This window comes from Cibotium barometz, chromosome 4, assembly GCF_041138505.1.
Source record: "Cibotium barometz isolate CiBa-2024 chromosome 4, ASM4113850v1, whole genome shotgun sequence".
In the NCBI taxonomy this organism is placed as follows: domain Eukaryota; kingdom Viridiplantae; phylum Streptophyta; class Polypodiopsida; order Cyatheales; family Cibotiaceae; genus Cibotium; species Cibotium barometz.
Genome location: NC_141049.1, coordinates 38,536,819 through 38,552,011, shown reverse-complemented (window position 1 = coordinate 38,552,011; position 15,193 = coordinate 38,536,819). Strand labels below are relative to the sequence as shown.

The window sequence follows — 15,193 nt, the reverse complement described above, 5'->3', positions numbered from 1 at the left end:
TTCAAAATGTGTGCACACTCTAGTGGTTTCTCAGATGGTAGAGAAGGTCTTGAAACCTATTTTAACTAAAGATTCATAAATCTCCTAATTATGGGCTCTTCTCTTATGCATAACTATGCAAAAGAGAGCTAAAATCCTTAGTTTTACGAGTTTTCTGGGATCATCAAACCAACTCATTTTTTATGGGAATCCCCTACTAGAGAGTGTGGGCAATGGCTTATGTGTAGATTTAGAGAACAAAAAAAGAAAAAGACAAGGGATTTCTCCTCGCGACAACAATACTAAAAATGTTATGGCTCATTCCAGTCACTCCTAGAAACAAATTCAGATGAGCTTACCTTCATGAGTCATAACCATCATGAGGATCTTTCCAATGGCCTAGCTCAAGCACACCTCTTTAAGAGCTCCAGACCGCTGTTGGTTAGCAATTTTTATCATTGTTTCTCGCGCGAGCATTGTCACACCGCCACATTGATCCTACGGGTCCTCATCTCTCCTTTGACCTTAAGTCACTCATACACACTCACTAGCATACGTTAGTGAATGTAAATAGTAAGAGGGATTGCAGTGACTTATATACAAGGACATAATTGTTCACACACCTAAACTATGGCCGATCGGGCACCTAAGACTCATAAGTGCCCTATTGCTTATACAATGCTTAATCTCATAGTACATGCGTGAAGCAAATTCACAAGTAATCATTTCTAGCTTATTGTTACATTCTCTTGAATCGCTATAAGTACTCTATCAAACCATTTTTGGATGCCCATCCATGTTGTAGATTTGGACACCATTGCTTCATAGATTGATAGATTGATCATACATGCTTTTGGTGTCTCTGTCTTTGCTATTTAATGTAGAACTATAGTGGCAACTCTTGTTAAATCCAAAATGGATTAACACACCATTGATGTGAGAGATAGAGAATGTACAATATAAGGTAAAGCTTCACACTTGTGTGCTCCTATGAAGGGATATTTGACGGTTGCTTTTAGAACTACTCAGATGGAAGGTGTATGCTAGTAGAAGCTAAGGAGCAAATTCACACTAGGCTCATGTCTACAAGTTCCTAGGCTCTCATCTGTATACTCATGTCTCTAGGTTTCACATCTGTAAGCTCACGTTTGTAGACTCACGCCTTTTTTGTATGGTACACATGCTTTATTTTCATGAAATTAGACCTACCTAGAATATGAAATTTTATGTAGTAGGCCTATGATAGGATTGGTATTGGCAATATTTGTACTTTAATGACTTAATAATTATAAATAATAAAAATTTTCTTTGAAAATTATAGTTGGTATACATTATACGACAAGAAAATTCTTAAAGGACATGGGTATATATGTCCTTACAAGTCTTTAGGTAGTAATAATTGATTGATACAATATTAGGTATACCTACCTCTAGACTCGAGTCTGGTTGACTCACGTGTCCAGACTCATAGCTCACATCTTCAAGCTCATGTGTGTTGACTCACGTGTTTGACTCGCATCTTTTTTCGCGAGTATGTGGACTCACAACTCTCACCACCATGAGAGCTCGTTTGATCTAGTTTTTGAAGTTTTTTGAGGTTTTTTGGACTTGATGAGAGATAATTAAAGACCCTAGTCTTAGTTAATGATTGTTATATAAGTAATTAAGTATATTTTTATTATTTTTTGTTGGATTTGTATGCTTCTAAGGTATAATTCAAACAATGCATGAAAGTTTATGAAAAAGTATAAAATGCATAAACAAAAATTAACTATCCAACTCTAATCTATACCTAATGAAGCTTAATGCTTATGTTTTTGGAGAAGATTTCTCTCCTAATCACAATTACTAAAATATTTCTTGGCTCAATGTAACAAGATCAAGCCTTATGGACTCCCAAATCATGCAAATCACAAAACCAAGGTTTTTATCTTTCAAGATATGAAAATAGAATACTCTAATGCAAATAAACTTCAAAACAAAATCAAAAGCAACAAAACTATCGCATCCAAGACTTCAACAGTATATCAAGCAATAATAGGTGATCCTAATAGTTTGGAAATGGATGGATGAACGAATCTACGCCTTAAGTTAGTTCCCGCAACAACGGTGCCAAATATGTTCGAGTCAAGAGCGTATCTTAGCCTTGTCGAAGCACATGTTGTTGGATCTTGGCTTAGAACCATAAATATAACTTTCTTATCTGTGTATGTTAGCTCATTTGACACATCCTCACTCCATTGTCACAGTGGAATGTTTCTTGCTGATGGGGTAAAGAGAAGACTTAAAATACCTAGATAGAGATAACAAGAGATAATCCTTTACGATGGTTTTCTCTCACAAAAGTTGAGAAATAAAGGAAAAGCTAATGCAAGAACACAACCTATAACCAATCCATCTAACAAGCATCTATCAAATATATAAGGTTCAATGGCATACATGTAAGCAAGAAGAGGAAAGAAAACGACTCACAAGTAAACTATTGCAAGAAAATGATTATCCATTGCTTATCGTAAAAAATAATTGTCCATTGCATAAATATAAGTGACTAGTTTTCACACTAGACTGACCAAACTAAAAAATGGTATGATCTCTGCTACTAGTCTTAAGCAAGTATGTACATGGAATCCTTAGACTTTCCTTATTTGACATGAAGCACAAGGTAAGGCCGCTTTATATGTTCTAACGTTGTCTTACAAAAGATACATGCCCATCCGAGTGGGTAAAACACACTACCTAGCAAGTGAAACCGTGCTAACCTTGGAGTAGTTAATAGTGGGTCTGAGATCCATCTTGGAGAAAAAGAGCCACTTAGATTCATGATCTTGCTCACAACTATATTTACAATTCCTTTATTTATCTATTGTACTTCATATCTAAGCACTTATTCTTCAACTTAATTGGTTCTCCTGATTCATGCTCCTAATACAGCCATATTGAGAGTTTCAAGTGCTTGTTTAGTAGGAGTTTAATCTGAAAGTGAGGGAGCTTGGAAGGACTGAGATGCTTGGCAGCACAGTGCATGGTGATGGAGCCAAATAGAGGTGGAGGAAAGGGAAGGGCTGGGTGGCACAACTTGAATCTAGGCAGCTAAGCACAGACGTAAGGAGGTATGACAGACATGGGGCAAAGGCAACAGAGGGCTGCAGAGCTTGGAGCCAAGGGGAGCCAATAGGTGTCTACATACTCTGTCCATGTCACACAATGGTGCAACCCAGTGTATATTTCTATATACTCTAAAATAGTGGCCAGCTCCACTCTCTACTTGTTTATTGATGTGTAGAGTCCACGTAATCAGTAATGTTTTGGCTTGATGTAGTCCTGCTTCATGAATGGATGTATCAATTCAAACCACCTCCACATAATCAATTCTTCCATATACCTCATATACATGCTATTTCTCATGAGTATGAATCATTTTCACGGTGATGGGTTTTTCTATGGGGTATGTTGAGCAATCCAAATGGCGTAGCCAACTTTGAATGGCAAACAAGAAACATTGCTTTGCCTCCTTTGTAGCATCACCCAATATGCTTTGCATGTGGAAGCTGCAGTCTCCCCCCACTCTTTGTCGCAGGTGAATAGGTGTTTTCCTTCCGGATGCTTGTTATTTACAACTATGAATTAATGACCCTCATCCACCCCGAGCTCTCCACCTCGGCTGCACACTCCTGCAGCCCAAGATCATCATAGATGTTTGACATCAAAACATATGCAATGGCCTCATTTGGCAGCAGATTCACTGCATTATTAAACACCTGTTTTGCCAGCTCTAAGTTGCCATGTGTACGACATGCACCTAGCAAGCACAACCAAATGGCCATATCAGCCTGCACAGGCATCCTCCCCAACATGTTCTCTATCCTACCAAAGTCACCTGCACGGCCAAGCAGGTCGAACATAATGCCATAATGCTGTAAATCTGGAGTTATGCCATAATCTCTTCTCAGGGATTCAAAGTATTCTAAACCTTCCATGACAAGGCCAGTATGACAGCAAGCTGACAGAACTGCAGTGAATGTTACTTTATCAGGCTTCATACCTGCCACTTTCGATTTTTCAAGCATGTGCAGGCTTGCCAGGGAATTGCCTTCTCCTGCATGACCAGCAATGCCTGCATTCCATAGCACAGTATCAGGCTCCACGAGTTCATTAAAAACAACCTGTGCATCTGCTGAGCTTCCACAACTCCCATATGCATGAATAAGAGTTGCTGTAACAGAGGGAATCAGATCAAACCCAGCAAAGGCTATGCTGAAGTGAATATCTTTACAGACCTCCAGGCTTCCTCTTTCACTAGAGGCTTGCAAAATGCACATAACTGTCACTTCATCCAAAATCGCGTGCTCCTCTTGCATCCGCTTGTATAGCTGTGAAGCCTTCTCTCCTTGACCCTGCTCAACATATGCTGAAAACATCGCATTCCAAGACACGACATCACATAGGGACAGTCCACGAAACACATCTTCTGCTTCCACAATGGCCCCACACTTGCCATATACACTCATAAGCGTGTTACTAAGGACATCGGAGGTGTGGCCGTGTCTTCCAGCATCTTTGTGCAACGCCTGCCCGATTTCCAGAAGCATTACTGATGTTGATCTCCCCTCCCTAGCAAGAACAACTTCCCTCTCTGCAAGGTTACCACATGCTTGAAGAGCAACTACATATGTCAGCTGGTTTGGACTCACCCCTTCCTCCTGCATATGTGTGAAAAGCTGTAAAGCCTTATTTCCCAGACCCTGTTCAACATATGCTGAAATCATTGCGGTCCATGACACAACGTTACACTCGGATAAGACATCAAATGCATTCTGTGCTTCTGATATAGTCCCAAACTTGCCATACATGCTCACAAGGGTGTTACCAACAAGGATGTCCGATGTGTAGCCCTTCCTGTGGGCATCTGTGTGTAGTGCTTGTCCAATTCGTAAAGCCATCACTTTAGTTGATTGCCCTTTCCCCACATGAGATGCTTCTTTCTCCGCAAGAGTGCCACATGCTTGAAGGGCAATCACAAATGTGAGTTGGTTTTGACTCACACCTTCCTCTTGCATCTGTCTGTACAATAGCAAAGCATTCCCTCCTTGGCCTTGTTCAACATAAGCTGAGAGCATTGCATTCCATGAGACGATGGTGTGATGTGACATGACACTGAACACATCCTCTGCTTCCAAGAGTGCCCCACATTTGCCATACATGCTCACGAGGGTGTTGCAAACAAAGACATCAGATGTGAAGCCCTTCCTGCGTGCATCAGCATGTAGTTTCTTGCCCTGTCGCAGGTCTGGTATGCTGCCACAAGCTTTGAAGAGGCCAACAAAGGTATACCTGTCTGGCTCCACACCATCCTCCTGCATACTTTCATGCATCTTGAGGGCTTCGAGGCCTCGACCACACTCGGCATAAGCAGAGATGATAGCAGTCCAGGAGAAGACAGTACGGTGAGGCAGTGTGGCAGATATCTGTACGGCATTATCGACAGCACCGCACTTTGCGAGTGTCATGACCAAGAAGTCACTGAGAAAGTTGGTGAGGTGGGCCCTATGTACGGCAAAGAGTGCATGGAGTCGCTTGGCTTGGGGGAGGGATTTAGCCTTGCTGCAAGCCTTGAGGAGGGAGAAGTAGGTGGTGGGCGAGGGGGTTGTGTGCATGAGAGAGAGGGCATCCAGGGCTCTGTCCAGCTGCCCTTGCTCGCACAAGGTTTGGACACCACCACACTCATCACCATCACCATCACCACCACCACCATCATCATCCTGCCCCTCCTGCTGTTTGCTGCCGTGACTTCTTTGGTGGTTATGTGGCTGTTGCCGTGCGTGCGATTCAGCTGCCGCGGCCGGTGCTAATGATGCTCGCCTTAGTGGTAAAAGGAATGCAGCACGAGTGGACCTAGCAGCCATGCCCAACAGGCATTGCCTGCCTTTTTGTTGTTTCCACATGGGCCGCCTCGGACCTGTGCCAATTCGCACTGGGAAGCCGCCCGGACAGGGTGTTACGGGCAGTGGCGCCTTTCACATTGCTTGGTTTAAAATATCATCACATAACAAAAAAGTCAACCTTTAAATGTAGCTCAAATCTCTATGGCATGGTGCTTTGAACTTTGTCCATGCCAAACTGGACGTTTGGCAAAAGTTGGGCGTGACTTGGATGGATCCACTTTTCCCAAGAGCAAGTGATATATCATACACACGGTCCGTGCCCGGGCATCGCAGTGTGAATTCTCCTCAACAACTACACAACCCTAACTAAGAAAGAAAAAACACTCTTGTGGCAAAGGAGAACAACGTGCAAAGAGGAAGACGACATGCCTCCTATGCTAATAATGAAAGCCAGCTTTGAGAGAGCAATTACCCCAGTAATTCTTTACTAGAATATAAGGTTCTACCCTACAAAAATAACCTAGCTTGTTACATAAGCCCTTCATGTAAAGATGCAACAATTATCTTGTTATAATTGGCATTGTAATTACTTTGAAAACCATTGATAAAGATTTACTAGCAAATCGATGTATATAAGATTTGCATCTTTACTAGAATATAAGGGTCTAGCCTATAAAAATAACCTAGCTTGTTACATAAGCCCTTCATGTAAAGGTGCAAGAATTAGTTTGTTATAATTGGCATTGTAATTACTTTGGAAGCATTGATAAAGATTTACTAGCAAATCGATGTATACATAAATGGAGGTCGTCATCAATGGATGTGCTGAGTGAGAAGATGTGCACCTTTCTTCGACCAGCTTTTCATATCCTCTCAAGCTTGCAAACTAGGGCGACGACTTGAATCTTTTTAGGTCATTCTTACCAATCAAATGCAAGGTCATTCTTACCAAGCCAAATGCAAGGGCTTGCCTAACATAATTATACACTTAACTATTTTTACAAAAAACTTAGATATGTAGTATGTAGTTTATAAGTTAAATTTTAATTCAGTAATAAATTAGTATATATCATAATATAATTTATTAGATGCATTTAGTTCTTTACATAATTTTATTGTCCTAGATGTCAATTTATAATAAGATGTATAAGTAAAGTAGATATTATGATATAATATATTGTATTATGTAAACATACTAAATGCATCTAATAAATTATAATTATGATACATAAGTAAAGTAGATATAGTAATATTTTTTTACTATTACTAGTATGATGCAAAATGTAAACAAAATGCATCTAATAAATTTTAATTATGATACATAAGTAAAGTAGATATAATATTATTTTTTTACTATTAACAGTATGATGCAAAATGTAAACAAAAAAAGTATTATGTATTAGTAATACATAATATGCAAGTAAAATAAACATCAATTAATAGTGTTGCATTATTAAATATAAGTATATTTATATCTACTTTCTTTTATATTAATAATTAAATAAAGCAAGAGATTAAAAAAGAAAATTTGAATTAACATCTACAAGACCCAAAGGGTGTATGAGACCTCTACAATTAATAGTGTCGCATAAATAAACTATCATTCAAAGGGGTATAAATGTGTGTATAAGAGGCATACATATCTATTTTCAAAATAAATATTTTGGACTTAAATAAGAATAAAAAATGTGCTTGAGTCTATGGAGAAAAAGGTGGGCCAAATAGATTCTAAATCGTTCTAATTTAGAGCCAAGATTAGGGAGATATGGCCCTCTTAAGGTATGTGTGCACAACATCATTTTATGGTTTGAAAGGGTTATTTATAAGGTTGGATGTTAATTGATCAAAGAAAAGGTTTTTCTAAGGTTTAAGAGGTGTGTGTAAGTGAAGGTTAAGTGGAGAGATGGTAACTGTGTGAATAATCTTAGGAGTGTATCATGTGTTTTTCTAAGGTTTAAGAGGTGTGTGTAAGTGAAGGTTAAGTGGAGAGATGGTAACTGTGTGAATAATCTTAGGAGTGTATCATGTGTTTTTTCTTGGGCAATGATATAATGGGTGGAAATTTCCATTTTTTTGTAGCCTGATGGAAATTTCGGAGAGTACAAAGGTTCATTTTCTAACACAGTTGGAAGTGTGGACTTCCCTACAAAAGCTTTGCTAATAGTTTTGGAGGTTTGTGATTCTTAAATTTGAGTGGATTACTTGTCTCCATGGGAGGTGTCCCTAGTCTAATATATGCATAATGAGTGGATTACTTGTCTCCTTAGGAGGTGTCCCTAGTCTAACATATGCATAATGAGTGCTTGCCTTCTATGCGGACATTTGTGGCTTCTTCACTAGAGAAGGAAAGGTCTTTCATAGTAAGACTGGTGGAACCACTTACAAGCCTTGCCAAATCTTATGAAGGTGGAAGGAAAGGTCATGCTTGCAACATTGTGCAGTCCCTTTGGAAGCCTACTTGGATTGTGAAGAAGTATTCAATGAGACTCCATAGGTGTCTCTTCAGGGCCCCTTTTTTTAGAGTTAGGGAGTCTTCTCAACAACGAAGCAAATAATTAACTAGATAAACAAATAAACACAAATTGATATAACTTAGTAAATAACTAGATGTGTGTGTTTCTTTTTTGGTAATTAAATTCCTTTGATTATTGAAGTATTCTATTTGTAGGATAACGTTATGCACCTCAAATACAAGAAAGATCTTCTTAAAGTAGTGGGTATTGTTCTCTCTCATCAGGCAGACGAGTTGTCTCATCTGTCTAATGTCAATACATGTTTTAATGGCTAGTAAGTGGTTAACAAAAAAAAAATCTTCTAGGGTGTGAGGATGTTAGAGGACCTTTGGTACATGGATATTTGAATATTCCACAAATTGATTAATAAAGAAAATAAACCATAGACACCATAGCATAACTCAAGAGCATAAAAATCAAAGAACATTAGATTGGGTGCAATCCTCCCTCCTCCCTGCCTCCCTGCCTCCCTCCCCTCCACCCCTCCACCCCCCCTCCCCCGTCCCCCCCCCCCGCGATGTGTGTGGCTCCTCTCCCACACACAGTATTTAAATCATATTTCATAAATTTATCCCTTGGAGCCATAAATAGCATAGCTTTTCAAAATCGGGCTTTTACAAAATTGAACCATAGTCCAATGCTTTTTAAGTATCTCATCGAAAATAAACCTTGCCCAACATATATACAATGGACAAAACATACAAAATTAACTATTTTGTACACATGTGCACGGCTAGATAATTCCGTTCAATGTCCACCTTAGCGTTGTCTCGCGTTGTCTCGAAGGTGGACAATCAATCGGTGCCCTTAGCATCAAACAACCAAGGGAACTAGATGCTACATATATGATCTTGTTGACAATCAATCGGTGCCCTTGGAATCTATAATTGCATTAGCATATCTGAGCTATGATTCAGTATCAAAGATATATCAACTTGATGCCCATGACTACAAAATATTCAACGACCATGTAAGGGATGCAAAAGGTAATTTGATTTACATAGAGTAAGATTGTGTTTTGTATTGCTTAAAAACTTTGCAAATGGATTGTGAATTTTGTTCTATTCATTGATTGTGAAATATGAGATATTCATGTGCTAAATCAAAAGAAAGTGCATAAGATAGAAATATGTTAGATTAATATAGGTTGGGAACTTATAATGTGTGTCTTTATCGTCCCTATGTAATAGCATCTTCAAATTAATAATCTTGTTTTTCTTTGTAGGTTAAAAGTTGCCATGGATCTAGGCTACTAAGGAATGCTAAAGAACTTTTGTGATCATCTAGTTTGTTATGCAATTCTAGCATTGGAGTCATAAATATTTTGACCATTTTAGGTCTTTTGTACTTGGAGATATTGAGTATAAGATATTCATTTTACTCATGTTATTGTTATGTGGCATTTAGAAAGCTACTATTGGAATTAAAAATCTTCTCACTGCATGTGACCTTTTGGTACTTTTATATACTTCTTGGCACTTGTTTTGCAATTTATGGTGTATCATTTTTGACTCATATTATGGAAAACAATCATGTGATCTTTAAGTTCTCTTAATAATGTGATTATTGTTATGAGTTCATGTTGATGGCTCAAAAGCTTGTTTCGATCATCATCCTTGTGTTTTTTTTAAGGTCTTAATACGACTTGCTTTTCGTTTATTTCTTTGTTGATAAGACCTGTGCAAGTTCATGAGAAAAATACTATATGTAGCTTAAGATGGATGTAGTCATCTTTGTATGTGCAAGATTTTTTAACAAAAGAAGAGTTATAAGATGATGATTTAAGTTAGCATATGCATACACTTTGGTATTCTTTTACAAAGGTGATATAATTTCTTGATGATTTAAATGATTTTAAGTCTAATTAAATTAATCCATTCTTAGAAGTATGTCAAATCCCATCTATAGAATTGTGTATGATTATTTACTCCATTAGATCTTCATGCATGCTGCATTGTGCTTCAAATTATTCTAATTGATCAGTGTCTACTGGGATGACACATGGGATTGTCAACCAACGTATCATTGTCATCCACCCTTGTCTCGGTCTCTTGGCCATCCTGGTGCTCCAATGGCACATGTAATAAAGAATATAACATGCTTGCATAATGTGTGGTTGGAAGCATCCATTAATAGAATCTATCTTTTAGTGGGAAAGGCATAACTTGAGCATGCTAACTCCAAATTTGTTGGAGACAGTAGATTTAGACTCTACTTTTTAAGGGTTTTCCAATGGTCTATCACATGTGGGGGTTTTAATGTAAGAGACATAAGATTCACCCACGGTCCTCTTTTTTCTAGAAAAGTGATGGCATGACTCTTCTTAGAGGGCCCTTTTTTGGGTCCAAATTTTTCCAATGTATACTCGAGTCTCATAGAAAAGTCAATAATGTATTGTGGACTTTATGTGTCTCAGTATCGCATCTTAATGTGATTTCTTTGGGGCCCACATAAATTGACTCACCAATCCAACATAATAGCTCAAATATAGCAATGTGGCCTAGTGATAGTTAGTCATCCTTGCTATGGCTATGACTAAGAGATGGTTCTTACATCAGATAAATGTAAAAAGAATGCATTTTTTACATGGTGACTTACAAGAGAAAGTTTACATGGTGCAACCAACACAATATGAGAATCATGTACATTGAGATTTTGTTTGTAGATTACGCAAAGCCATTACGCTATGGGAATCATGCACACCCAAATTTTGTTTGCAGATTGTGCAAAGCCTCATATGGCTTGAAGAAGCATGCATCTAGAGTATGGTCAAACAACAAGATAGGGGAGTGTCTTGTTACTATAAGATTTTAAATATCGATAGAGGGATTGTGCTAGTGGTTATCTATGTTGATGACTTGATTGTTAAATGTGACAGTGATGATATCGTTTATGAGGTGAGGATGCTTCTTAATAAGAAGTTTAAAATGTAATAGGATGAACTGCAATACTTTTTGGATATAGAGGTGATTAGTCATGTGATGAGATTTGGCTTTTATAGAGACAATATGCCTAGAAGTATGGGGGGATGACATGGTGTAAGCCAATCTCACTGCCATTGAAGCAAAACATGAGGTTGTTTGTAGATATAAGAGATCTCTTGGAGAGCCCTACTATGTATAAGCACATAGTAGGTAGCTTCTCATGACTACCATCCTACTATGTATAGGCACATAGTAGGTAGCTTCTCATGGTTATCATCCTACTAATCGGACTAAATGTCTCCTCATAGTCAATGCCATATGTCTGTGCATATCCCTTGACAATCAATCTTGCCTTATACATGTTAATAGAACCATATGCATTATGCTTCATTGTATATCCCCTTAAATTTGCGATTGCCTTCTTTTTCTTAAATCCCATGTCTCATTAACATCTAACACAATCATCTCTTCATCCATAAATCTTCCCAATGTATTATGTCCAAGTGCCTCCTTAGAACATATGGGCTCTACCTCTTGTATAGCTTTAAACATACATGCATAATGATTATCTCAACTCATCCACCACTAGATATCTGACTCTTGTAGGCCCTTGTACACAGATCATTGTGAGGTGTTCTCAACACTACTTTGGCTATTTGTATACTAGTTGTAACAACATATAGGATTCAAAACTCCGTGGTAAGACACGCCATGCTAGATAATGTGTATAATAATACTCTCACCAAAGTGTGACAAGTGTAGTGAGTATATGTTGTGTTTGTGCTTATCAACGTTTCATGTTGGGATTAATTGTTATGATAGCAATTAATTGGAACAACTAATGTGTTTATGTTTATGAGATAGGTGATGAACAGTGCGTGTGTCGCACATGGAGGATGTTGTCCATATCAATTTGGATTATTATTCTTTTATATGAGTTATTTTGTTGGCCATGTGCCAAATGATTGTACATACTATTTATGTGCGCTTATGCGTGGCGTTGCTATTTTACTAGCTCATGTATTAGAGGAATTCTCGTTATTTTACACTTAGTGTGTGAATAAGCTTTAGTGCTTGAGTTATTTTTGTAAAAGTGAAAAAGCAAGCTCTATTTTTGTATGTACAACTATTATTAGCTTCTTGGGCTATATATTGAATAAAATTCTCAAAATAGTCATATCGTGAAAGTGGAGTTGCATACATGAGAGAGGAGATTGCACCCAATAGTGTGTCGATGGTGATGTTTACTTTATCTCATGTTTTTATATTATACTTTAATCATGTCAATTTGATTCAAGTCTATGCTTTGTTTCTTGATGTGTATATGAGTTTGATTAATTATTCAAGAAGTACATGAGATTCTGTGGACAGATAGCTTAAAGAAGACACAGTTATGGTGCCTAATAGTTAGGAGTCTCTGAGGAGGAGGTATGATATTCCCTAGGTATGAGGATTTACTTGATCTTGAAAAGGATGGAGAGTATGTTATAGCTATCAGATATTTGTGTCAACAATTTCATGTTTACAATTCCATGAGAATTTGAAGGATTGAATGATGGTTAGCATTCTTCAAGGACCTATAAAGGTTCTGTTTTTTATCTTGTTTCATGGTCATATGTTAGACGAACATCAACTTCAGTTGAGATAGTTCCTTGATACATGGCTATGTGGATTTGATAGACAGGTATATGCCTGATTTCGAAGACAGTGATGGAGATAGCTAGTTTCTCCTTTATTTATTGGAAATGTTCTAATTGGGGGGGAATGTTATGTACCTAGTACTAACCCTCAGAGTTAGGGACTAATCCAACAGGGTTAGGGGAGCCCTGGGATTAGGGAAAGCAAGCTTGGATGGGTGGCTAAGGTTCAATATTAATAAATCTAAGGTTATTTGCTATTTATAACTGGACTATTATTTCTAGTAGCAATAAGCACTATATGAGTCTTGGGTTATTATTGATTCATTGTGGTCTGGACCTAGACCAAGAGGCTTACTCTTGCCTTGTATGTGACAGATCATAAGCAGTCTTGCCGAAGGTCCCTTAGAACAGGCTCTGGGATGCCAGGGATGACTAGCTTGGCCTATGGGAGTGAAACCTTAGCCCCTAGCTCGGGGGAGGTTTGTGGACACAAACCTACGATTAGGTGGTAATTGTACCAAGGTGAAAGGTGGTGAATATGATCTGACAAGTAAATGCACATAAGCGCCGTGAACGATCGAGTGTGGCTAGCCATCACGCGAGGTCAAAAGTCAAAGAGGGGTGCAGAGTTATGGCTAGTGGCTAGGGACTCATGTTTGTACGTGGGGGATCCCAAGGAGAACCAAGGTCAAGTGAATCAAGTCACCCTGTGAGAATTGGGACTTAGGCTTGGACAAAAAAAGAAGGTCCAATGGATTTCATTATGAACTTGCCATGGACCCAACAGGGTAATGATGCAATTTGGACAATTGTGGATAGGTTTAGCAAGCAAGCTCACTTCTTGCTGGTCAAAAAGACCATTAAAGCTGAGCATATGGTTAAAATATATCTTGCACAAGTGGTCAAGCATCATGGAATGCTGAAGTCCATTGTGGGAGATAGAGATCCCAGGACTACAAGTCTCTTTTGGCGGGCCTTATTTGATAACATGGGCACCAAATTGGACTTCTTATCAACTTATCACCTTCAAATAGATGAGCAAAGTGAGATTGCAAATTCAGTCGTGTTGGATCTCTTAAAATGTTATGTGGCGGATCAGAAGTCGGGAGAAGTACTAACGACAACACTGTGTATGGGAAAGGCCTCGTTTGAGATTGTTTATGGTAAGGTGGTTTTGCCACCCATCCTTCGCACAAAGGATGAGATATTTGTAGCTGATGAGTATGTAAGAGACTTGGATATTGCTTTTGCTTAGGTGCGGACAGCCATTGCAAGGTCATAAGACAAGCATAAAAAGGCTGCTGACAAGCATAGAAGGCAATTGGATGTTAAAGAGAATGATTGGGTATTGCTGAAATTTAATAAAGCAAGACTTGCAAAGAGGCCTAGCAAAGAGGGTGCATATCCTAAGCTTGCAATCAGGTACTGTGGGCCTTTTCGAGTGATCGAGAAGATCAATGGAGTGGCTTTAAGATTGGCATTACCTAGTCATTGGTGCTTTTCATGTGAGTCTCCTTTGCAAGTATGTAGGGCCGGAGCCAAGTGAAACGGTCATTGAGGATCCAACACAAGTGGATGAGCTTGAGAAGATCTTGTAGCCAGAGCAGATTGTGTATCCCAAGGAACGCAAGCTTGTTTTGCAGGCAAAGTTGTCAGGCGTTACCTTGTGAAGTTTAAGAACTATCTTCCCATCGATGCTAAATGGGTAGATGAAGACAAAGATTGCCCGCACGTGCTTCAAACATATTTGGATGCTTTTCAGTTACGGACAACTGTTTAGAAGCCAAGGAAGATGTCACCATTTGGCCACCCAATTGGTCCACCTCGACTTTTTCATCATGTATATACATTGGACTAATGTCCATGGCAGTTGTATATGCCGAGAATTGATGCCACTCATGTGATACTGTGGACTTGGCTTTGCGTTGGGACTTGTGCCTCTGTGTACATGCCCGAAAATGCCCTGGTGGATTGGTGTTTCATTCTTGCTATAATTTTCTCGTCTTTTTATTGAAAACCCTAATTTCAACCCTCCTTTCTCAAGTTGAACCATAGGGGAAGCCTTTCTAGGGTTTCCTTCATCCTCTTGAAGACTTTTGTTGCAAAGAATTGCGATAAATCGAAGATTTCAACACTCCAAGCACTTCCATCGCGAAGACTTCCGCTGTCATCGACTCTACTTGCAATTGGTAAGCTTTTTTGCCTAAATATGGAAGCAAAAGTAGCAGAAGGGAGAAACCAGATTACAAGATCAC

General features: G+C 38.7%; 1 protein-coding gene across 1 annotated transcript; it reads right to left on the bottom strand.

Annotated features, from left to right (window-relative positions):
• Nucleotides 1-2,866: 2,866 nt before the first annotated feature.
• Nucleotides 2,867-5,976, bottom strand: LOC147639232 (putative pentatricopeptide repeat-containing protein At3g01580). The gene has a single exon (XM_086788633.1). The coding sequence runs from the start codon at nucleotides 5,919-5,921 to the stop codon at nucleotides 3,597-3,599; it is 2,325 nt and encodes a 774-aa protein (XP_086644759.1). The 5' UTR covers nucleotides 5,922-5,976; the 3' UTR covers nucleotides 2,867-3,596.
• Nucleotides 5,977-15,193: the final 9,217 nt, after the last annotated feature.

Bases quoted from the DNA above. Each gene is read 5' to 3' on its own strand.
- LOC147639232 (XM_086788633.1), bottom strand. From the start codon at position 5,921: ATGTGGAAACAACAAAAAGGCAGGCAATGCCTGTTGGGCATGGCTGCT.